We start from the raw sequence: 27,300 nt of genomic DNA, 5'->3' as shown, positions 1-27,300 counted from the left end.
CAACTCCTAAGCTTTTTTTGTTCATTTGAAATTTTGGGACATAGGTGTAGGTGCAGCTAACAGGTACCCCAAAGCTCCCATTACACAGGAGGTGTTAGTGCCAAGCTTTTGTTGTCCATTGTTTATCAGAATTAAACCCATCATTAAGAAGATGGGCACAATACACCATAGAATGGAAATAAAGCAATATGGTGTCAGTCTGCGGGATCAAGCTCAGCACCAACACAATACTTATCAACTTTTGCTGTTGTTACTAGGACGTAATTCTGTAGATACATGTTCTCTATATTGCTTTATTTATTTTCTGTGGTGTTCTTTGTCCTTCCTTGTAATGATCATTTTAAGAAGAGACTAGGGAGAATTATAAGAAAAGTCTGTATCCCATTTGCAAGAACTTAATCCACTCATCACTGTTTCTAAACAAACCCACCAATCCACTTAATTGGTGTCATAAGCATGACAATTGCAGGTTATCTGACCAGCCACGACCCTGTATTTAAGTTAAAGTGCCAAACGTTTTTGGGACCCATGTGAAGGGGTATGTGCCGGTCCCATTTGCCCTATACTAAACAGAGCTAAGGATGCTGAAAGGCTGAATGGTTTGTAAACTAGAATTAGTGTGGTCTTTTATGGGCATTATATTCAGCCCAATTGTCAATGCTTCTGGAAATACTACACAACAGTACTCTCCACCTAATGTATCGGTTTGTCTTAGTCTGTCAATTCTCGTGTTGTCATACCCCTTGAATTTATGTATTGTATTAAGCGCTGCGTAAATGGTTGGCGCTATATAAATAAAAGATAATAATAAAGATTAAATAGTTTGCCAGTGTTTTGTTTTTTGGTTTATCATTCTTTCAGCAATACCTGTTTATTCTATAAAATAATCTGAAACTCGAACAAAGAAAATGATGAATGTCAGTAAAATGTTTCATATCTTAACGAAGATTTCTCTGTATTTTTTATTTATGTAATGGGATCTATGGCTAAAATTGTTGCGTTACAATGAATCCATGAGTATTTCCTAATATCTGTGACCTTGTTTCTCAAAACTGTTCAACCACTTCCATTATTATAGCAGCATAATGTACACTAGCAAAAACAAAATATGACATCTAAACCTGTAAGGTCATGAGTATTATTTTCAATGCAGGGCTCCAGAGATTTTAATGAACCCACAATGCCACACTGGTTATTAAAAATGTAGCAGTTGCTCTCGTTATGTGAAGTCATAAGACCTTTAAAAACATGAGACAAGTGATTCTGTTCTCTTAATGATAATATATTATAATTGTAAGCTGCTTGTGTTATTTTCATGTTTCACCTTTTTTAAATTCTATCTCTGATGGAACAGTGGGATTTTTAACAACCTTGTTCCCTAGCAAGAGCAACACAACACCCTCTTCTGGCTTTCATTAGTATACTAACAAAGTTTTAGTATGACAGAACCTCATTTACCACTTATGAATATTGATGAGGGAATGAGAATTCTTTACATTTTCTGCCGAGTACAGAACAATGTTCAGAAATACATTAGAATTGATAGGCTGCCATTAACCGTTGTATACATACAATTGTAGGACAATTGAGGTGTCAAACATAAGGCACTGATGGAATGACGTTGTAATTAATGGATTAACGTCTTCACATGACTGATTTGTGTATGTGGCATAATGTAAGCTATTTGGCTACTGTGTATACCTGCTCCTGCTTGTCTGTGTCCATTGTAAGTCCTACAGATGTCCTCCTAAGCTAGGCTATCCTCCGATAAACCCCAGTGTGACATCTGCCAACTATTCCTGGTTCATTATGCCTTCCAGATACAACCATACACTGCATGATTAACAGGTCTCTCCCCCTAGCATTAGCCTTAAAGGTCTGAGCCTGATGTAATTGAATGGGAGGAGGGGGTATGTTAGTGGAGGATGCTTAGATGCAATAAGCAGGGGTAGAGCATTGAGTTTATGGGTGACCATGAAAGCAGACACATCTAGGTTTCCCAGGAGGATGGATTAGCAAGGCTATGGGTTATCATGACAATGGGTAGTCAAAGTTAGCCAGTTTATGTTAGGGCTTATGGCATTGAAACAAGAGAATAGGCACCAAAGTTGAGTGATATTGTCACCCATACAAGTACAAATTTTGAGGTTCTGCTGAATCGACCGTTATAAACTAGCAATGTTGGGGTGCTTGTAAGCAATATATGGCCATATAGTGTGAATTTTAATATTTATGTTTCAGATAGGTGGTTTTAAGTAGTATTTGCTGGGTGTACGCTGACTCCTTGCTTTGCTGTTTATACTTAATGAAACACTTATTTAGTTTCAGAAGATGCAAGATTTATGATTGATCGTGTCTACAACATACAGTATCACCAGCTCTATATAACATACTATGCCCCATGCTGAGAATTCTTAAACACAAGAGGTGTTTAAAAGCTGGCTAAGGGACAGTGTGAAGAAAGTTATGGTCAAAAGTATAGAAGATAATACCTGTGGTGGTTGGTGAGATTTTAATATAAATAAATGCAATATTGGTCACAAAAACACGTTTGTGACATACATAGTAAATGTTTATTGTATTAGTGACCTGTTTGAGGAGGGCTTTTTTCCAAGCAGCTTGGTGAGAAGGTGACAACAGTTGGTGTGATTATTCACAAATGGAAGAAACAAAATAACTGTCAATCTCCCTCGGTCTGGGGCTCCAAGCAAGATCTAACCTCATGGCGTTTCATGATCATGAGAACGGTGAGGAACTTCTCGGGAGGATCTTGTCAATGATCTCAAGGCAGCTGGGACCATAGTCACCACGAAAACAATTGGTAACACACTACACTGTGAAGGACTGAAATCCTGCAGGTCCCCCTGCTCAAGAAAGCACAAGTACAGGCCCGTCTGATGTTTGCCAAGGAACATCTGAATGATTCAGTGGAGAACTGGGTGGACGTGTGGTCAGATGAGACTAAAATCGAGCTATTAGACATCAACTCAACTCGCTGTCTTTGGAGGAGGAGGAATGCTGCCTATGACCCCAAGAACACCATCCCCACATCAAACATGGAGGTGGAAACATTATGCTTTGGGGTCTTTTTCTGCTAAGGGGACATGACAACTTCACTGGATCAGAGGGACAATGGATGGGCCCATGTACCGTCAAATCTTGGGTGAGAACCTCCTTCCCTCAGCCAGGGCATTGATAATGTTTGAGATTCCAAGTTCAGAAACAAGTGGTAAGAGAACCCACCATCCTAAGAGAAGAATCCGCATAATAAAAACATTTTTAAGTTGTAATGGGATGTTTTGTGGCATTAAAGAAATGTGGAACCATATATTTAAATTGTGAACATTTTATTAAATGGCAGAATTATGCCACAATTGTTAGACACCATTTCAGAATTAAACTGATGAAGCCACTATAATGGGTCTTTAACTTTATATGGGGAGAAGCTTATTTTCTTAGGTACGCACATAAACCAAGGAACCATAAAGATGTGTATGTAAACAACGATATAGACATGATTAGTTTTATTGAATGTGATCTTTACTTTGCACCAGATGTCAGCCATAAGAGCAGCAATTTGTCAACATGGTGACAGCCGCTGCTCTATCTATTCTGCTAAAAAAAGGAAAAATAGGAATGTATACATTTCACAAGTATTTAGGTACATGCCTAATATCTAAATAGATTACAAAGTCACAAGTTCACCATTAAAAAAACAACATAATAAAAATGTTTTAATAGTCCTAAAAACCCTTATATTCCCTTGACCTGATACATAATTTTCGTTTTATTGTGAGGTGGCCTCATAGCATTCATATTAAATGAAATGATTTTTGATATTGTCCTTCTTAGCAACAATGATGGCTTTCCTCATTAAAATTATTATTTCCTTAACTGGGATGCCTTCGGTAGGCAATATGAACCACCTTGAGGAATACAGGAAAGTTCTGGAGAGCATCTCAAAGGTGGTAGGAACTTGATATGACCTTTTGAATAAAGTTGTTGAGGAATAAAAAAGTGCTTTTAAGGTTATACTAATGTCCAACATTTGCTTTATTGCCCCTTTATGACTTAGGAATGGACAGCATTCACTAAACCTCTTGTTTGGGAATGCTTGCACCCTGTTAATAGTCTTTACTTGTGTTTATGTGGAGAAAACCGAAGACTGAAAATTTCAGTCTACAGGGTACCATTCCATTTGGCATTACATCTTTATTTTTAACCCCTTAATGACAAAGCATTGTTTTCAATGGTTTTATGGACCCATTGTCCTTAAGGGGTTAATATTGATACAATGTACCATTCAGCACATATACAACGTTACGTGTGCCTGACAGCTTCTGTAAATAGAAATGGCTACTGGTTATATGCTCAAATGGCATACAGTACTACTCCAGTACTACAATCTATTTATTTGCTGCCCTCTGGAATATCTGGGACCTCCAAGCAGGAATGCATTAAAAAAAACACTAACATTGCAAACCCATTTGGGGCAGAGGAGTTCAGAGGTTGTGTAGAAAGTGCAGTGAATTTCACAGTCCATTTGCATTACAGCAAGGTGTAGGCATGCATTACGAATTCCTGGGGTGTAGCAACAGAAGCTTGGATGGATTCCAATTTAATCTCTTCAAAATAATGCTACAGCTGGATCGCATTTGGTATAATCTCTGAAATGTGTCTCCAAAGGTTTTGAATTGGAAGTACTGAATTTTAGCTGTCAGTGTGATATTTCTTTTATACAGAACTTAAAGCCACAAAAACATTCCCGAACCTGCTTATGTGCATGCGCCAACACGGCTAGATTAATCAATTTAACTGAAATAGAGCGATAATCAGTAGTTCATGTTCTATGGTGCAAAACTGAAATTAGTATAGATTTTCTGACTTTAGCTTGTTTAATTATTCAAACGTTTACTTGACGTTATTGTGGTTTTCTTATTACAGCGCCTGTATATATCTAATGTCTTTTAGTGTTGAACTGAATAACGTCAAAATGGCAGAAGCTATTTTTCAGACATTCTGTAGCTCTGGATTACTTTAGGCTTATGTCAGGTTGAAAAAGAATCAACGTATCTATTGTGTGTGGAGCACATTTTTATTACCCTACATTGAATATAATGCAAACCTTGCCGTTGGAGTCATTTTACGAATAGCGCATGTCCCTTCGTGCTGACCCTAAATTAGCCATTGCCATTTGAGTTCTTTGAGCATCAGATTGTGGAATTCTCAACACCTTTACAGAAACGTAGGACCAGTTCTATGGGGATTCATAGAATTGTTTTTTTTAAATGCATAATTCCAATAATGTTTTATTTTATGTTAGTTTGTAACGTGTTTGTTACATCGATGTTCCAATAATGTGTCATTTTATCTCAATTTGTAGTGATTTAGAAAGGGCTGTGCTTTACATTCTGTTTTATAAAAAACAAATGTTAGTACAGACTAAAAGAGTTAGTACATTAATAAACAAATTTTCTTGACTGGTACATGTTTATCTTCTATGTTTCCAGGCCTTTAAAATTAAAATACTTGTGTCCTATTGATGAGGAGAATGTGAAGAAGTGAAAAATAATTATTAGACAATTAAATATTTTTTCACGTTGGTAACATGAGCCCTATTTTGAATGAACACTGCCTGACTTAAGATCAGCCAAGTTCCCTTGTGCCATTCCTCCTTAGGGGCCATAAGAAATGACACACTCACAGAAGTGACATATTTTGGCTAAGCATTTCCCCAGGCATGACCCAGGGCAGTGCACCAGCCGCTCCCCACCATGGCGTCTTATATGTGCGTGTAGGATTTTATGGATGTGGGGTGCCTTGTAAGTTTGCTATGGAGGCTGTGCCTGCAAGGCCAGGAGTTCCCATACCAACCCAACAAGGGATAGCAACAAGGTATTCCAAGTACCTAGAACTACAGAATTACAAATCAATATGTCAGCTTGCGGGAGACTAGGCACTAGATCCAGGAGAGGCATGCGGTTCATTGACAATCCACTGCTAGAACTGGAACCTAAAATCAATCCCACTGAAAACTGGCTAAGAATCGGTATCATCACTGGACACACCAAGTAAATGATGAGCCCTGATATAAACATTCAGTTGAAGACAATAAAGCACAAATTGGCATAACAAATGTATAACTGGAGGAGTTGGGCTCGTAACCACCTGTACCACCCCTAAGTTGTGACAATGAAATAAAACATGTCTATTTTTGATCAGATCCCCCTTAAATCTCCAGTAACACAATGATGGGCAAACGCTCCAGCGGTGTCAAGCCTAGTTTGCCATAGAACCTTTATCATCTGCATTTACAGTGGTTAAATCAAGTATTGGACAATGTGTCCCTGTATCAGGGTCCAGGTGGAGTACAATTTTTATCCCCTACACCTGCCAGATGCTGGTTGTGAACTTTTTATGATCATTTACTTTCTAGAAAATTGTTTATATATAAAAAAAACCCAGAAAGACAGAAGAAAAGTGCTCATTATGTTAATCATATGTTAGTATTACTTATTAAGTTTCATCGTAGATTTCTGCAAAGAACCATTAAATGTAAATATGATCTCTGGAGGACAGTATTATAAAATGTTAAAGTTTTATATTTTGTTCATCTGTGAACATATAGCCATTCTTCAGCCAATTATCTCTTTAGAATGAAAGCATTTATAAATCAATGACTGGCAGTCAAACGCCATTGTCACTCAAATGTTTCAAAGGGACTTTGAATATTCTGATATATGCAGACATTTTAATATGAAAAGAAACACTTGAATGGTGGAGCTAAATCAAAAGTGTCTGTTTTTTTTAAAATTCATTTCAAGTTCTTTTGGCTCAAGAGCAAACAGATCACCCACAGAAAGTCAAACTAAAGAGTAATTATTTCAAAACCAAGTAAATGAGTAGATGCAATTAAATGCAAGAAATGAACTGATTGCAGACAAGACGTACAAGTTGTAACAAGGATGTACGTTCTGGAATTCATCATGTTCTAAACTGTGAATAATAATAGCTATTGGTAAAAAGCAATATTACCATTGCAAATGTTCTCAACCTTGCGGGATAATGGTAATAGAAAATAGTATTGATTTCCCTGTCGAATAGGATTTTAAAATACAATACAATTTTTTTTACTGAACACTACCAACATAGTATTACTCAATAACAGGTGTGAACCATTCAACACATCTAGTCTACCAGGAAAAAACGAAACCTTATCTGGTCATATGGTTATGCCTATCCCATTGATGTTTAAATTCTTTTCTGTATATTAACATCTACCACTTCTTCTGGGATCCACTTACCAGTGGAGAAAAACTTTCTTATATCATATATATATATATATATATATATATATATATATATATATATATATATATATATACATCTGATCTTCTAGTTTAGACTGTAACCTCTTGACTCAACGTTTCTCCTTCTTTGAGAGATACCTGTGCTTTGTTTAATCCCTTTGTGTATGTCTACGTTTCTACCACATTGCTCCTCTCTTGTTTCTACTCTAAGCTATACTTGTGGAGATAATTTAGTCTGACATTTTTATCCTGCAAGCCAATGAACTAGTAGCCTGAAGAATATCTCTATCCTTTGGACTTTTGTGGACAAGTACATCATTTTATATTTATCAACATAGAACTGAAGTTTGTAATTTATTTAAATGGACAGTTTAATGTCCCTGGGAGCCCTATTAAAGCACAAAGGAAAAGAAATAAGAAAACACAGATAGAAGATGCAGATGCTCTCCTCCTCCATAGTCTTGTGGTTCTTGCCATTCATTGGTTCCAGAACCTTCCCATGCATTGGCAAGGGGGCATGACAACAATTTCAAGGAACCATGTATCTATCGTATGCATTAAAGTTCATATGAGGTTCCATTAAATTAGCGATATGTCTTATGCTGCCAGGAATGTCTACCCTGTTGCAGATCATTGTTATCATCAAGTCCATCCTCTTGATAAAAGACCATTAACTACAAACGTCTGTCACTCAGCCATCGTATTATCCGGTCAACTATTTGAACAGTTTATTTATGAGTTTTCGATGAGGGACATTAGTCAATGTAGTTAGTTTGAAAGGCTGTTTGTGATCTCGCAAGCCGTTTAGATTCACCATTTCTTTTCTTTAACATTATTTCCATTATTGTAGTTGGCAGAGTCTTCTTCGCTATCTTTTTGTGATGTAGTAGCACAAACTATTTGTGTTGAACAGTTCTGCTAAAAGTTTTACTAGCACACTTGTAAGATCATAATGTTTAGTATATTCCATCAGGTCCCATTGATTTATATCTTTTTATTTTGGATAGTGGATGAAGTAGAACTTCTTTCTTGTAAACATGTTTTAGATATCCCACTATTTATTTTCTTCTTGTGAGGTACTTTTTCTTCCAGCTTCTTCTGTAAAAACCGATATTTATATATATATATATATACATTCAGGCAGTCATCTAGACATTTATCCTTACTTACATATCTCCCATCTTTTGCTCCAATTCAACCATCCTCTGCTTGTTTTTTTATCTTTATAATACACTTTGTGATATCTTTTGCTGTTTGGCATTTTATGATTGTGTACAACAAATTATTTTTTTTAAATCAATACACAAAGCACATGTCTGAAACCAGTGTTTGTGTTCACATACAGGAAGAAGTCGGGAGACTTCAGCGTACTATAGGACAGATCAATGATGGCGCTTGCTTGCTTGAAAGGTAAATATCCACTGAATTCTTATTTTAAACTAATACCTTTATACAATGTACAAACACAGCATCCTTTTAAAATCTAGAAAAGAAGACGCTGACCTTGTGTGAAAGAAAGCTGATGTGACAAGTAACTGTCCCATGTTCCCATTGTGATAGGAAACAGGGACAGTCCTGTTGTTAATTGTGTCACAAACTGGTTCTTTCATGCATTCTGTGTTAACATTAAGTCATTCTACAGATCCTAATTTGTTTTTTATACCGACTCAATTTATTTTTGGGAAAAAAAAGAGTTATTACCTTTCGATGTAAGTAACCCAATATGAAATATTTACTATTGAATGCAACAAATTTGTGGCATTAAACACATATTGAAGTTCACCTCTGGAGCCAAAAAAAGATGTTACTCGTTGTACAAAAAAGAAGTTGAGGAAGATGGGTATATATATATATATATATATATATATATATACCCATCTTATATATATATATAGCAAGGCTACAAAACTATTAGGGAATCCAGGGAGCGCTTAATGTTTTTGAGTTCCTTGCTCATCCATTCTAAGGATCCACTTTTTCATAAGAGACATGCAATTTTTTTTCTTTCAATTTTAACCTTAAGTTATAAACTTTGGCTATTTAAACAGGTTGTCCTACTGCTGAAATTAACATTTAAGCACATTGCCATTTATTAGAATGATCATTTTTCTATAAACATACAGTACTAATTTGCATTTGATAAGCATAGTCTTTTAACTTCAGCCATTATAACATGTACCATGATGTAACATAACTTTATACTTGTTTTTTTTGCTTTTTATGTTTACTAGGCATATTATACTTCACATGTTTTGTACTTTTTTCGCACTAATCATCTCTCAGATATCCAAAGAATTTTTTTTGCTATATTGAGAGATAACATTACATCAGTATCTCTATTTTGTATTTATTTCTTTTTTCCCCGTAGCCATCAGCATTGCACGGATGATAATAACACTGAAAGCCAGCATATATGTTTGCAGACATTGGAAACCAAAGTCAAAATGTAAGTGATCTGTTCTTAAACTTGAAATATGACATTCCCTGTATCTGCAGTGGAAATCTGAACCACAGGCTCTAGAGAGAAATATCACCCGCTTTGACTTTCCTGGCAGCTTTTAATGTAATCCGAACCTGACTTTAGTCTGAGCTACTAGTCTGAAACAAAAACATATAGTATGATTCCAACACATGAATGAAAAGGAACTGATTTCATTTTTTCAGGTCCAGTTATATAGAAAAAAATATAAATGTTATTTTTAATGGTATCTATCTATCTATCTATCTATCTATCTATCTATCTATCTATCTATCTATCTATCTATCTATCTATCTATCTAATCTATCTATCTATCTATCTATCGATCCATCTATAAAAGCAACAAATTGTAGAATTGCGCCACAATGGAACATGGTTTAGTGCTACATCTGTTTATCCACTATTACCTGTCCTTATACTCACTCAATGTTACCACTTCTAGAACAAATCAGAAAATGCTTGCAAATGCAATAACATATATGGCATGGCATATGGATAATGTACAGATAGATTCTCAAAACATATGTGCGTTCTTTTTATTTTTAGATAGCAAGGGCAGTGACCAGGTTGTCCATGCATCCTTAAAAAAAGGAAGATGTTCATGGCTGTAAAAATATCATAGGATATGCAATTTCACATCAATGAGTGAACTGTTAGCTCCCCCTTGTATATGACTACATATTTGTATTAAAGGGGACCTTTGACATGCCTGTCCATCCTAAATCGGGAGCTCATACAAGATTTGTGACTTCATTCCACAGCAAGCTTCAGCTTTAATTACGCCACATACACCCCCACGGATACAGTAAATAAACATTACAAATCCCATAAATATATTATCTGATGTCTATGGTACACAAGCCCTTGTTATTGTCTCGGAAGAATTGTAAAAAATATGCAGTTGCTACTTTATTTCACTGAATATATACCGTATAAAGGAGAAGGCATAATGTAATCTGTGCGTCACGCTAGCTGAATAGAAAACCATTTCAGAGGTCAAGAGAAAGAAAACTTTAAAACGCGTGTGACATTATCACATGGCCTCCTATAATAATGGACAGCTACAAAGTAAATCAATTAATTTAGTCATATTGTAATGTTATAAATATGACTAAATCAATACAACTTTTATCTCTCAATCTTTACGTACATAGGTTTCTATAATGTCAGTACTGGGTTTTCCCACGATTGTCAACCACTAATAGTCCACGGAATATCCTACAAGATCAGATTAATAATATTATTATTATTATTATCTTTTATATTAAGATCTACTAAGATCATATCATTAAAAAAAAGCATGCCTTTTCCTGAATGATGTATTTAACCTTTAGTGTATTTTATTTGCAGTTTATTACTACCCTTCTGACATTGAAAGCATTATCGGAATTAGGGAAATATGTAATTGGGTAGTTAATTAGTTTGGGAAAATTCCGATATCTCTTCATCTAAAATTACTTTAAGGAATAAATCAATAGGTCGGTGATCCTTTCAATGATGAACCAGAATGTGTGAGGTCAAGTCATCTATTCAAGGATCTGTGTACTATGTAGTCTATACATATGCATTCCAATACGTAATTAAAGATACATTAAACCACAAGCTTTAACTCCGTTACAATGATTTCTAGTAAATAGAGTGACCATGTAAAACCACAGTGTTTCATTGTGAATGATATGGTCCAGGTACTAAATGACTCGAAGCACAAGGGCAAATGTAGGATAACACAGAATTAATGCCCCCACAGACCTTTTTTCAAAATGCCACAATAGATATCACTACAGTGACCCATCCACACATTAAATGTAATAAATATCATATGACTTATCGTGTGGGTAATTATTTGGTTACGTGTGGACAGTCTGCTAGCTGGGAACAAAACTTGCTTTACACGATGGTTCCCCTGGCTTGGTCTGTGGCCCCCTAATGTCGCGTTGAATAAGATACCTGGGCCTGATACTGTCTGGAGCTTTCCAATCCCAGAGTGAATTGTGCTGTCTTTGGGTGAATACAAAATTGGGGGGAATTACTCCAAATTCTTCCACTTCACAATAATGGCACTTAAAGTGGACCAGGGCAGAAGTTTCATGAACTGACTTAGCAAAGGTGGCATCCTATGACACTGTTACGTTTAAAGTCACTGAGCTCTTCAGTACGACCCATCCTATTGCTAATGTGTGTGTATGGAGATGGCTGTCTATGTGCTTGATTCTATAAGCCTGTTAACAATGGCTGAAGCACCTAAATAAAATAATTAGCAGTGGCTTTGTGCTGGAGAAGGAGATGTCTGGTGCCTCGCAGATAACCTCTCACCTCTGCTGCTGTGGTCAGCCTAAACTCAGATACACCACTGGTCTTTATGGAATGTATGAATTTGCAAAATGGAAAAAAGTCTACACCTGCCACATGTTATAATGCAGAAATATGAATCCTATTTTTCCCACGTTGAAATCAGGATCAGATAAGCTATGTGGGTTAACGTTGGGTTGTTGCAGGAGTTTGGTCAGCTTCTGATAAGCACAAGGTGAAGAATTAATGGAGATGCTTGCTAACAGCTGGCAGGCTGCATTTGCTCAGCTAGCAAGCCCTTAGCTGTTCAGACTGATGTTATTGCTGTTATTTTCCACTTCATAACACTGAAGAAGAAGCACTTGATATAATGATGTGTATTGTTTTTACGAGAAGTATAAAATCTACTCCATCTCAAGTCTCCCAAACACAATATAAAATGGACTGTGGCACAGTTCTGCCTGTATACGCTGAATTTTCACTTCCCATTACTGCTTCTACGACAAAGTATGTAAAGTGAGTATGATTTTACTTTACTATGGGCCACGGTGGCACAAATAGCCATGTACTGCGTTTCTACAGGAACTTTCTACAAAAGTGGCTCTTTTATGGTTTTGAATGGTTATTAAATCAGGATGTTAGAAAGTCTCAAATTTGATGTATATATATATATATATTTATATCAAAGCTGAGGCTAATTCTTGCCTATTTTCTATCACCTTCACACAAATGATTCTAACTGGTACTGGCAGGTTACAGCAGTCTAGTAACAAGCATGGGATTAATCACCTTGCAACCTGTGTTATCAGCATCTACTCATTGAATAGGTCATGTTGTAGACCTCATAGAACATCTGGGGCTTTAACCAACGTCAAACTCTTGCATGCACACCCTGGACACACCTCAAATACTACTCACAGCCCTGCACATATATACGGCATACATATTAGGGATCCTATAAACACCTCCTAATAGATTGGGGGCTCTACCTCCCTTTAATGTCTATTACTGTTTTTATAGCTGTATATGGCTATTGTATTCTTTGAGCGTCATGTTCTGATCTAGCATTCCTCCCATATTGCACATTTCTCTTAGTAAAGGCTGCCCTCTGGTGAACAACAACCAGATTCCCTGCAATCTCACACAGGAATATATTATAAAACAAAAACATTGGTAAACGTTTACTGCAAGCCAAATCCAATGCATATATATAACCAAGACAATAAAAACACTATTTTTCTTTTATACAATAAGCAATTGTGTCCTACATCTTAGTTCTAGAACGTGCCACACCAAGACAATTATACAATTGTGGTCAAGTGCTCTATAATTGTTCGATACCCACCACATCATTTTCAGAGTGGAAATGTGAGGCTGCTGTAACTACCGGTAATTAGAAACAAATTTGGTTTATCACAAATATACACATATGTGCAGGTTCCGAGCAAACCTTAAAGCTGAGCCTCATTAATGGTGTCCAGAGAAGGCTTTAAATAGCTTGCATTAAAATGTGGTGGTAAGCAATATAGCCATGACAAAATTAGATAGGACTCGCTAAAAACTTGGGGTACTTTAACATAGCAATATATGGCCTTATATGGCATTTTTGGGGTGATATTCGCTGAGTATGTGCTGAATTCTTGCTTTGTTTTACTTTTTGTTTATGCATATGTCTTATAGAAGGGGCTAGAGTAACTTCAGGATCCCCTTCTAGAAACATCAAATTACTGTGGGAAGGTAAACTAACAAACTAATATTTTATCTAAAACCAATCTGGTTCCCTAAAAAACAATTTTGACTAAAGAAGTCCAAAGAACAACTAACAATGGTGTAGCAAATAGCCAAATCTGACTTTGTGAACAGCGGTATCATTAACATACATAGGGACCTAAAGGTCAGTAAGTTTGGTGTAACCATGAGGAACAAGCCCATTTTATACACTACTTACAGGATTTCTCCATCACAAACAGCGAGTCCTCATACGTAATGGAGAAGTAATATAATAACATTATCCATGTAAAATATACACATGGTTTGCGGTTCATCCAGCTAGAATCCTTGAGGGATTTTTAAAATGTTCATAGGTGACTGAATTAATGTATTCCGTTAATGTGACAAATCCAAAATGGTGAAAAGTTAGTTGGACACTGATTCTGTATTTTCCTAGCGTTGCTTTAAATTATTGTTCCTGGTTGAAAATGGGGGCCAGAATCAGTGGAAAAACTGAATTGTGAAGTAAATTTCATAAATTAAAGTAAGGGAGTTGAGAGAAAAGATTTTACACAGTTCTAGAACAGAAATACATTATCTTTTATTATTTCGGTCTTTTATTTATGTCAGTTATTGACTCCAAATAATTGATTTGTTCTCAGGCGTGACCCATTGATCTCAGAGGGCTCGTAATCAAATAATTTGATTCAAAAATACTATGAACATATTGTTTTGCTTCAATTGATTAGAAATCCAACTCTGGGGATCTTGTGCAGTAGCAATTATTTCATTCCCTTACAAGAGGAACAGAAAGATTTTCATTGTGGATATTTATCTTATTCTTTCAGCTAAAACAGCTATTTTTGCTTGCCGCTGCTGTTTAATTTGAATGTGAGGCTTAGTTTAATTATAGTTTTCTTTAAAGTACCGTAGATGTCCTTCTAGTTGTATAGAAGTTTTTAGGAGATAATTAGCTTACTGTTTCTATCTAATTTGCTTACTTTGTGTAAAAACAGGGAATATTATTATTTTATTTGAGGTAAAGCAAATATACTTAGCGTCCCTGTATTTAATATACTTAGGGTATTTAAAAAAAATTTAAGAAGCAAAATGCTTCAATCAAAGTTGAATACATGAGTAATATCTCAAATTCTGTGTCTCGTGATTCATTTTACTGTTCTAAGTCTTCAGTCCATGAAATATGCTTAGAAGTGATTTATTCACTAAAGCTGGAGAGAGAGCATGAACAGATGGGGTTTCATGCCCACTCTCGACCACTACCACTCCTTCTACCCACCCATGGCCTGAGGCTAGCCCCGCCCCAGGCCCAGCTAACACCACCTCCATGGATAGCTAGCCCTGCCCCCCCTCACGAAGCCACACCCCCAGAAGAGAATGCCTGGTAGCCTGTACTAGGACGTTCCCAAGTATTATCTCATGCTGTTGCACTGTAATGAATGTTAATGCATTTCGACGCCTTGTGGCCACATGTGGAATTGCAAGCAATAGCCTATATATACGACGACATCTACTTCTTGTCCTGAAAAAGTCAATCACCCTATATACAGTATATTAACTAATTCTATGAATCTACCCATCACCTATAAACCCCAATGTATGAGGCGTAAGTATTGTTTTATTTTTATATGAACTCACACTTCATTGTGTGTTGTTTCAGCATACAGAGAGCATGGAGGGACCACGTACAGCGCCACGATTCCTTGCACACCAACCTTATGGAGAAACGTAGTCCATCCCCATCTTCCCCATCATCAGAAAAGATGAGCAGCTCGATCAGTATGAATACATTCTCTGATGGCAGCACTCCAGTAAGTACAATGACCTGCACTCTTTCATTTGTGTATCACAAGTTCCTACACCCAGCCTGTGTGTTCCCCAACACATGGCATCCTAACTAGATGTTTTGTTTGTACTGTATTATTTATATCAGACAGATCTAGGGCAAGGCGCCGTTTCATTTTTAGAAATGAACAGCATCCAACTGAATTCTTTGATCTATATTAAACATGTATTTTTTATGCAAAGAAGTGAGCAATGATAATTTGCCACTTATGGGTCTCTTTTGCATTAAGTAATGTTCGAGTGCATGTCCCGCTCTGGTCAATTATGTCTGCAGACATAAGAGCCTTTCAGCGTTGCTCGGTGATGCAGAGTGCTGTTTCATTACAAGGTAACGGGAGACAGGCTAAAGTTTGCTGGTTCCTAATTTTGTATAGAAAACAGTATTAATGGTGGTTTGTAAATGCAGCAATGTATTTGTAAGCACTTTGTTTCTGTATCCTCTGGAAAGAAAAGTATTTTTCATCAAACATATATGATAATAAAGCATAAGTGAGGGTGATCTAACAACTCAATCATCCCTGCGCACCTGTAGCATGTGTTACTTTTGACCGCATATGATACCAGGGTTTTTTAACCCAAAGTTATGCACAGGTTGGTCAATCAGATCTATGGAATTTAGATAATCATGGCAGTCTTGTACTGTACAATCCTACTTTTTTCTGCACGTTGAATATTGAATAATAGACAATGTATCCCAGGTAGTTACTGCAACTGTGTTTGGATGCTTAAGTATGCCTTATTATTAAGCAAGCATATGCAAAATGATTAATACATCATAGAATGCTTGTTTTGACAAAATCATGTTCCTATGAAAGCTGTTTATTAGAACAGAAATCTACTTATTTCCATTTAAAAAAACAATGATGGGTTTTGGCTCTTTAGAGCTAACTTTTGGGGTAATGTATAAATGGTGCACAGTTTTAAAAGTGGTCTAATGACCGAATCTGGGAACAGGGATCTACCTAGAGTATTTGGCACAAATATTTCACAAATTTATAAACTGTATGTCAGCTGGGAAAAAAATAGAAATCTAAAAAATAAATTGTGCCACCTCTGCCCCTGAAACAGCTTGCCTGTACCACGTCTGCCCCTGAAATAACCTGCCTGTGCGACCTCTGCCCCTGAATCAGTCTGTCTGTGCCACCTCTACCCCTTTAGCAGCCTGCCTGTGCCACCTCTGCCCCTGAAGAAGCCTGCTTGTGCCAACTCTGTCCCTGAAACAGCCTGCCTGTGTCAACTATTCCTCAAAACAGCCTACCTGTGCCAATTCTGCCCCTTTAGAGAACATGATGGCTTAATGGCTCCGGCTACCCGTCGGTGGGCGTTCCTAATGACATTCCGGGAAACACTCCCATTTAAGGGGCAAATGGGCAGTGAATGGGGCATGTCAGGACCCTGCTTTCACAACACAAAGGATTCAGGTGTTGACCCAGGGAAGCGGTGCTTCTTCTGGAGTTCTCCGGGCTAATCCCAGAGAGTTCCCAGGTATGCTAATGACTATAACAATCAGTGGAATCATTATTTCAGCAGGCCTCTATTAACAATGAAGAGCATGCAGGAGGAGGCTGCCAGCAACAGAAGTTGCCTACAGTCAGGGGCGTACCTAGAGTATTTGGCACCCGGGGCGGATCCTGTATGTGGCACCCCCCCACACACACACTTTAAAACTACCTGGCCGAAACTGAATAAGCCCCCCCCCACACACCATAAAAAGATCTAAAACTTTTATTTAAAGTAAGTAACACACCAAAATAGGACAAAACAATTAAATAACAATATATATATATATATATATATATATAAAATTGTTAACAGCAATCACATTCCTATCATGCCCAGGCATACCCAGATTCCAGAAGGCACTCGCAGACTTGGCATGATAGGAGTATGATTGCCCTATCTACCCCTTCTCGCTTCCTTCTGCCCTATCTACCCCTTCTCACTCCCTTCTCCATATCTACCCCTCCTAACTATCTACCCTCTCCCTCTTTGAAGTTCACTTACCTTTCAGGAGTCCTGCGGTGGGGGTGCAAGGCCTCTGTCTCCCAGCTCTGCCACTGTATGGAACAGTATAGAGTGATGGGAGTTATGATGTACTTTAGAGCATAATTATATAATGAAAAATACATTGGAAATGGTACAGCATAACACCCATCACTCTCACACACTTACCAATCCACACGCATACCAATCCACACACATACACTAATCCACACACACATACCAATCCACACACATACACCAATCCACACACATACACCAATCCACACACATACACCAATCTACACACACATACCAATCCACACACATACCCCAATCCACACACATACACCAATCCACACACACATACCAATCCACACACACATACCAATCCACACACACATACCAATCCACACACACATACCAATCCACACACATACACCAATCCACACACATACACCAATCCACACATACACCAATCCACACACATACCAATCCACACACATACACCAATCCACACACATACCAATCCACACACATACCAATCCACACACATACACCAATCCACACACATACACCAATCCACACACATACACCAATCCACACACATACACCAATCCACACACATACCAATCCACACACATACCAATCCACACATATACACCAATCCACACACATACACCAATCCACTCTCACTGTATGCTTTCCTACCTTTCCTCTTTTCTCCTTACAGCTCTTTTCCTGCTCTTCGCTCTTCTTCTTCTTCAGTTCTTCTGTCTTCTTCCGGGTCAGAGGGCACGGGCAGCGGTGGGCGCAGCTTCAGTGTTGTGCGCCGGGATCTGACAACAAACCCCGGCGCACAACAGCTCTTGCCGCGCGGATCGCAGGGGAGCGGTATCGGAGGTCTTTAACAGACCTCCGGCTCCCTTGAGTGATTTTAAGCCGGGTTCAAGGGAGATCCTTGAACCGGCTTAAAATCACTCAAGGGAGCCGGTGGTCTGTTAAAGACCTCCGATACCGCTCCCTTGCGAGCCTGCTCCTCCAGCGGTGGACATTACTGTCCGTCTCTGGAGGGGTGCCGGGTGCCGGCAAGTTGGCACCCCCCTGATGAGCGGCACCCGGTGCGGAAACGCCCCCCCCGCCCCCCGCTAGGTACGCTACTGCCTACAGTGCTAGAAAAAGCTAGAAGTCCGAAGCCTGGTGCCACACTGTAGCCGTAGAACAACAACTTTATTTAATATTTTTTTTTCTGCAATCAGTTGATTACTGGAGAACCAAGTTCATTTTTATTCCCTGGAATGTTTCAGCAACCAAAGTTCAGTGCAAACAATTCAGAGCTTTTATGATGTGATAGTACAGTAAACGACTTTTGAAGGTGCATAAAGCATAAAACACATCGCAAATGGTATGTCGAGGGCATTCAGCAATACAAAAAAAATGTCGGGGGCCCCGTGTGACTGCTCGTAAGAGTGATTACAGTAGCCCCTTTGGAAGGCAGCTTGTCTTTCAAATATGACGCCGCCTTGTGGCTGGAAAAAGCGATCAAGAATTATTTCCTTCGCTCAGCTGGTGTTGCTAAGGTTTCAAACACACCAGAAAGAAGCATCCCATCCTTAATTTTAGCGGCAGGGCACCGCCATGTTTGAAAGACACGCAGTCTGACAATAGGGCAGCGCCCATCAAGCACATTATTTGCAGGCATCACTGGATGTCATCGATAGGGGGTGTGGCTGGATGTCATGAACGTGTATGAACACCCATCATTCAGATCACTCAGGAGTGAGATCATTTGGCCAGTCAAAGCAATTGAATCTGTCTTTCTCTCTCATTTGCTTTTAGCGAGGGACAGAGACAGATCCTTGTGTGAGAGCAGGTATAAGTCATCATAAAGTTTGACAACATGTAATCTTTCCGATCAGAGACTTGGTCCACAACAAATGAAAGATGTATTCTGTGGTCCAAGTTATCACAGCCCCAAAACCTGTATAGTGTGGCTATCTATTTGCACATTCAAAGGATGCCTGAATGTACATGTATTCTGATGTTGCTCCAGTAACAGCCAACATTCAATAGCTGTAACTTGGGGCAACAAAGTGCATGGAGATGAAGGTTAAAATCCACTTTTATTTCTTTGGTTCTTGACATAGCTTACATTTCAAGGATTTGTTCAGTAAATATAGCATGCTGATGAGTTTAATAATGCCTGATGAATTTCAAAACGAAGGAAAGCGGTGAATCAGGGCACTGTATTAACCCTTTTACTACTGCAGCACTGTCACAAATGATGCAATGATATTGTCAATCGTGAGATATGTCATCTTAGCTCTTCTATCCTATTTCACCCTTGGGATTTCCACTCAGCACTCTTCATATGCTCATATACGCAACAATAACAAATCTGCAGCTCTGACTATTATTGTGTCAAACATCGCTAAATCTCACACTATAAACTACCCATCTAAAATGTTAAAGGGTATCGAAAAATAAATGTTGGAACTAATGAATAAGACGTACAATGAGTTAAATAAATGAGGCAATATTTTTCAGAGAATACATGACAAAACACAAAACGATGTACATATGTGGGCAAATGAAAGGTTAAGGCAATGAACATTTTTTGGTCACACTCACGTAATAGTCCCTGAATGCTAGTCCTTAATTACCCCCAGTGGTAATAGTTGTAGTGAGGAGTGTACTTGGGAACTTCCCATGGGTGCCTGAGAAAGAAGGATATGTGGTACTCTCTGGGGTTGACTCTGCTTCCCTGGGTCACCTTCCCTGGGTTGTTTGTGCAGGAGATGTGTTGGAGGAACACAAGTCCTGACACTTGATAAACTTTTGGTCAGTCAGCTCCAGCGCTGGCTTCTGAAAATCTCTCAGGGGGTTCTAATGAGACTCATCATGCTCATAGAAATGGCTCCCATGGATAGGATTGCTTTCCTGTCACTGATTGGCTGCTTCAATCAGCCAAACAAATGGTTAGAATCCTCAGTCCACAGAGGAGGTGGGAAGCTGCAACTTCTTCAGAATAAGTTTTTCTTCTCCTTTTTTTAAAAGAATGCATACTGAAGTACTTTAATATGTATTCTTCTGGGACATTAAACGTGCATGGGATAGGAAAAAACGATCCTGGAGCCTAATATGGTTTGAGATTTTCCAGGTAACAATGGTTAGACTTTTTAGGTTAGAGGTTTTTATTGTCTCTGTTTCTATTGCTGTTAATATTTAGTTATTTAATGTTAACTTTGAGTAAAAGAGATTTGTAAACCTGCTCCCGGTTCCATTAGTTTTGCCAGCATTCACATTAATGCATTGTATTGTTTAATATTACCCACAACTGAGAGATTATACGTTTGGTTGGCAAAACGCCCTCTTACCCCGATTCCCTTAACTACTACTTTTCACAGCTGTTGCTCTATCTTCTGTAGAACTGTAGAAAATTAGAGGAAGTGTCAGGAAAGATTGGAAGCTCTGTTGACAGCCTAGGGAGGAATATAAAAAGTGCACTGGACTGATGCCTGCCTGCTGCTTTCTTGGCAAGCAGAAAGTGCTACGAGACAGCTACAGTGAAAACAAATTGGCAGATAATTCCTGGTCCTTGGTCTGCCAACTAAGCACCATGTCTGAGAAGATTTTCCTAGACTGCAACACTGGACCCTTGTGAGTTGTTTATTACTATAATTTCCTTTGTCACAGCCATGCAAGGAATTGGTATGGCAGATCTAAAGTGGAGTCACGTACAAATGGCCGCACACACACACTAATGGGGAGAGAAGATTTGGGTGTATGTCTCCCTCTGTTGGATCAGGGCTTTGCTAACAGATTGTGCTACCTCTGCAATAGTCACAATTCACTTGTTGTATCTCGGTTGCAAGTGCATCCTTATTGCTTTGAGATTATTCTTGCAGGGCCAGAATGAATGATGACAAGAGTAAAACTTAATGGGACATGCATAGTTTACAGCCAGACATGAGGAGTGAAAAAAAAACATTTTTCTTCATCTTGGCAGGTGCTTGGAGGCTTGCAGAGGACATAAAAGGAATTTGGTTTAACATAAAATCAAATATATTCATGGAATGCCTTCTAAGCAGAGGGGTTAATGATCATAATAACAATTAAGATAAAAACCAACATAAAAAATGAATGTCATATAAAACAATATACAAACTGTGAATTAACCATTTGTTTCAAGCAGTTGGGGTTGTAGTTAAAGATTTGTTCGCATGATAAAGGTTTGTTCGGTCTTTTCTACCATTTTGTTTATTAAGATAAAGCTCAATGGGTGTGATACAGATCCCCAGACAGTTAGCTGTGACAGGCGTTGACGTTTTTGTGTCCTTATGACTTAAGACTCGTTTAAGGCTGATTGAGATCTCCGCTAATTTAATATGAGCACGACAATCCTGTGGGTGAGGACACAGAACACCTACTGGAGCAGTTTGTGACATCTTATAATTGTATTCAAGTTTATCAAGAGAGGTTTATCAAGAGAATATCAGATTGATGGTGAACAATATTGGCGGTTAATTTTATTCTTTTATCCAGGATAATCGGGTAACCATATAAAAGACTGATTAGCACGGACTAGAACTCTGCAATGTTGCTTAACTCCCTTCATAGGGCTAGCAAGGAAGCAAAGTAGAGCTAGCAGTCTACATTTTGGCTCAGCATTTCTCCTAATTACACTTTATTACTTTTCAGCACAGATTTTTTTCCTCTCATATTTCACATCAATCATCGTGGCATGGGGGTTTCCAGCTTGCCTGTGGTGGTGGAAATATCCTTCCTCTGAGGCAAGTCTCCAGGCCAGTAAATGACTACCAGGACAATCCCTCCACAGGGCACAGAACAACCATACCTCTAACCCAAAAGATGTATCCCTTCACACCAAAAGCACTTGCTGCCACCAAGGTGTGTGCTCCACTAATACAAAAGCTCAAAATAACTAGAAGGTACACTACAACCATTTACACTGTTTCTACACTGTATGACCAAAGTTTTGTGGACAGCCCTCCTAATCCCAGAGTTTAGGTGTTTTAGCCACATCCATTGCTATTAGGTGTGTAAAATCAAGCACATAGACAGGCATCTATTTTGACAAATATTGGCAGTAGTGGGTCATTCTGAAGACCTCCCTTACGAAAAAATGACTGCAGTTTTTCTGAAGTAATACTGCAGTTTTTTGGACATGAAAAAAAAACTACAATACTGCACTTTTACTGCAGTATTACTGCACATTTACTGCACTTTTACTGCATTTGTACTTCACTGTACTGCAGTTTTACTGCACATTTAGTGCACTTTTTTTTATACTGCAAACCTAGAGTTGTACTTCAATGTACTGCAGCTTTATTGCATTTGTACTTCCGTACAAAAATAACTGCAGTAAAACTGCAGTACAGTGAAGTACAAATGCAGTAAAACTCCAGTAAATGTGCAGTAATACTGCAGTAAAAGTGCAGTATTGTAGTTTTTTCATGTCCAAAACACTGCAGTATTACTTCAGAAAAACTGCAGTAATTTTTTCGTAAGGGCTCAGTGACAGCTGCCGTGACATCACGGTGTGTGCTAAGCTCTGTTATTCCCGTGGGAACAAGTGCCTCTGGTCCACAAGGCTTATGGAGATAGCTGTTGACCCCCGGGATGTGAATGAAGTACCTGTGAGCAGGATTAGCAGTAAACTGAGTGCAAGGACTGCATCTCAGACCCCCTGCCTGACAGGTAACAGCGGGGACCAGTGTACTAAAACGTGCGGTGCATAAAAATCACCAGTCCTCTGTAGCATCACTTACTACAAAGTTACAAAGTCCCTCTGGAACCAATATCAACACTGAATTTTGTTAACATGGCCGAGCAGCTGCATACAAGCCAAATCTGCAATGCCTAGCATCAGTAAGAGTGAGCAGTGCAAACATGTTCTCTGGATCAAATTTCTCTATCTGGAAGTTTGATGGCCAAATCTAGGTTTGGTAGATGCCAAGCAAATGCTACATGATGGAATGCATAATGCCTACTGTAATGTTTGGTGGAAGCAGGATAATAACCTGGGACTGTTTTATTAGCGTTTGGGCTAGGCCCCTTATTTTCAAGAGTAGCATACAAAGACATGGATATTTTGGAATGGAATGCCCAACAAGCTCATGCACAGTGCTGTGAAAAAGTATTTGCCCCTTCCCAATTTCTATTTTTGTATATTTGTCACACTTAAATGTTTCATCCAACTAATTTTAATATTAGACAAAGGTAATACTTGAGTAAACACAAAATGTAGTTTCATATATAGAAGGGAAAAAAGCTATCCAACCCTACCTGGACCTATGTGGAAATGTAATTGCCCCCTTAGTGACTAAATCAACCAATTAATCACATTTAATAAATAATTTATAATACAAATGGAGAAAACCTGGAACAATTGTAAACCTTGCTAGGAGAGGCTGGGCTAGCGAAATTCCTCCAGGAGGGCATCAGCGATTCATCTAGGAGACCACAAAAGAACCCAGTCTAACATGTAAAGAACTGCAAGCCTGCCACTGCTGACCAAAAAGCACACAAAGGCTCATCTCACATTTGCCAAAAGACATTTTGGGATAATATTCTGTGGACAGAAGAGTTAAAAGTGGAACATTTTGGAAGTCATGGGTCCCATTACATATGGCGTAAAGCTAACACAGCATTCCACAATATAAACATCATACCAACAGTAAAACACGATGGTGGTAGTGTAATTGTCTGGGGCTGCTTTAGGACCTGGACAACTTGCCATAACTGATGGAACCATGAATTCTGCTCTCTACCAGAAAATACTCAAGGAGAATGTTCGGCCATCAGTTTGGGACCTAAAGCTCAAGCGCAGATGGGTTATGAAGCAGATGATCCAAAGCACACAAGCAAGTCCACCTCTGAATTGCTCAAATGAAACAAAATTAAGAATTTGGAGTGTGCTAGTGGGGAGAGCCAAGGGGAGTGGGCTAAAATACCTCCACTGCCACATAAGACTCATTGACAGTTATCACAAAAAACTGTCCTTGTAAAAAAAAAACATATATACCAAATATACATATTCTCATTTATCAGTCACTATTTAACCCATTGTGCTCTTTTTGGGCCACTGCTTTTACAGTGGGTTTGGCCCGGATGCCGGAGAACTTTATGCCATAATCTCTCATTTTAATGTTTAGCTATCTAGGGGACTCTGCAGGATGCTTAGTTAACCTTTTCTGTACTCATGAATAGGTTAACTGATGTATCTCCATGACATAGACCCTAAAAAATATGACATCTGGTATTCCTGGCTGAGCTCCATTGTCCTCTACTGGCAAATATGCTGTTCACAATTTAATGAATATTATTTTTGTAGGTCATGAATTAGTTAAACCCATTTGCATGGTAGAATTAATTTCCACTTATTTTGCACTTTTTGTTAAATATCTCTGTTATATTAATACTGTAAGATGAAACATGCCTTGCAAGTTAATAGAATCATGCAGCCAATTTATGACCCGCTAACCTATATTTAAGTTAAGTAAAACAACCCGGCTCATAGTGCGTCCTTTGTTCTGCCAGTTATTTGTCGAGATGAGGTTATGATAAAACCCAGATCACCGCTTTGATTTCTTTTCTCCCCTTTCCATTGGTGTTTAAAATTCTATCCTTGTTTCTGCAAGTCACAGACAGCAGTTTATTTTTCATGGCTAGAGCATCCTTCTCATGGGAGTTTAATGGACAGACTGCATAAAATTATAACACAATAAACATCTTCAATTCTGTGTCGGAGACACTGGATAGGAGCTCTATACAGTAATTTCTCTTTTAGCTCAGGAGCAAAGCTTAAAGATTTCCAAGTATACATAGGCTAAAATTGTATTAAAATTTTATGTCCTAATTTTGGTTCCGTTTTTAATTGCCTTGGTATTGATTGTAATGGTTTGCAGTGCTAGAAAGGGGTAAGAGCGTTTTTCTGGGTGTTAGCTGGCCACCGGAAAACTGACAGTACCTGTAATGTTAAATACCCCATATAGCATACTGTAAGATCACTGTATTGCAAAAACCTGTAACATATAGTAGTTATGCAAATGATAAATGGTGTGTGTATATATATATATATATATATATATATATATATATATATATATATATATGTGCATTTTATTTTAATACATATTTTAAAGTATACAGGGTATGGATACTAAATTTACTGGTGTCTAACTGACACCTTATGTTAACACTCTCTAATGCCATACTCTAACACACACACACTCTAACACCATACGCTAACACACACATATGCTCTAACATTGGGGCTGGATCTCACGTAAGACTCTTTTGCTTCCATTTTTTGTATTGTTTTTATGTTTACTACTATTGTATCATTGGGAATGATTGGTGTTTGCATCAGTGCCAATATTTGAACTATTAAATGTGCTCAAATTATCACATTATAAAACTGTATGCAAATCTATTTTATTGCATGCTTGCTAAAATCAGATCATCCATGATCAGTTTATGTCTAAAGGGAGACATATTTGTGACTTATTGAATGAATATCCATTCTAATGTGGAATGCTTAGCTAAGCTTGTAACATCCATGTGGCATTCATCTGAGTTACATTATGTTCCATTATTGCTTTAAACATTTATTTGCATTTATACAATCTTTAGTAGAAAGCACTATTCTACTTGAATTTGAAGTCAGGGGTGTAAGTAAAAATGATAATGCAGCCCCTGTGGTGCAGAGGTTCCTAGGCCTTAGGGGGCTTTTCAGTGCGCAAGTGTATTTTTTGATGCCGGTATTAAAAGCATCTGCTGCTAATGATTTTTGTAATTATCTATTACCGGGTATGAGTAAGGTGTTTGCTATCATGTCACTGGCTTATTTATGTATATTTATCACCTCCATAATATAACTGCACATAATTTACTTCAATTGAGTCAAATGCATTTACATCCACAATGGGACAGATTCAAGCAGAGCAGAACCCCACAACCCAGCTTGCGGGGGGATCAAGATTTTGAGTTGTGGTTCTTAAGTTAGCCTTCTAAAGATTTTTGCGGGTTTAATCCTTTCTGATGTATATATAACTTCATGCTTTAGCAAACCAGCGACTGACTTCTTCATTCCAAAGCTCTATTAATGCAGTCTGTAGAGTGCTTTCAGTCTGGAAGCATATCATTTGCACAGGAATTATGTATGCAGTGTTATTAATTAGCTCATTAGCAAGAATTTGCATTGTCTTGGCCATGACTGGCAATGGATTTCAAGGGACTCATTTAGAAGATAAATGGCAGTGACTGGCCCACCCACAAATTTTAGCAGATTTCCACTGTAAATTCGCAGAGATGGTATTACATCCTAACCATGGGCACGTTATATGGCAACACCTTATTGTAGGCCTTTGCCAGGATATTAAAATATTAACCTCCAAGAGAACAAAATACATCCTCAAAAACACTGACTAGCTGATACTTTTTATGAAAGCACTTTAGGATTTTAGATTCAGTTTTTATATGGTATAGGGAAATGATATACAGAATGAAATATCCAGCTATCTACACTATATGGACCATTATACCAACAGGGACTTTAATGACATTTTATTCACCTGTGGCAATGGGTCTGATTTTAAGTAATTGAGAGGTGTGATCCAATACGTTTGTCCATGTAGTGTACCT

The 27,300-nt window shown here is 38.1% G+C and overlaps 1 protein-coding gene across 1 annotated transcript in view; it reads left to right on the top strand.

The window, feature by feature from the left end:
• Positions 1–27,300, top strand: part of LOC128483234 (schwannomin-interacting protein 1) — a 147,639-nt gene that overhangs the window by 24,678 nt on the left and 95,661 nt on the right. Inside the window, exons 2-4 of the mRNA XM_053459346.1 lie at positions 8,656–8,720; positions 9,679–9,756; positions 15,467–15,617. Coding sequence (XP_053315321.1) covers positions 8,656–8,720; positions 9,679–9,756; positions 15,467–15,617 — 294 coding nt within the window. The remainder of the gene's footprint in view (positions 1–8,655; positions 8,721–9,678; positions 9,757–15,466; positions 15,618–27,300) is intronic.

This window comes from Spea bombifrons, chromosome 3 (assembly GCF_027358695.1).
Source record: "Spea bombifrons isolate aSpeBom1 chromosome 3, aSpeBom1.2.pri, whole genome shotgun sequence".
Classification (NCBI taxonomy): Eukaryota; Metazoa; Chordata; class Amphibia; order Anura; family Pelobatidae; genus Spea; species Spea bombifrons.
Note: the sequence above shows the minus strand (reverse complement) of the source record. Positions and strands in the feature narration are given on the sequence as shown.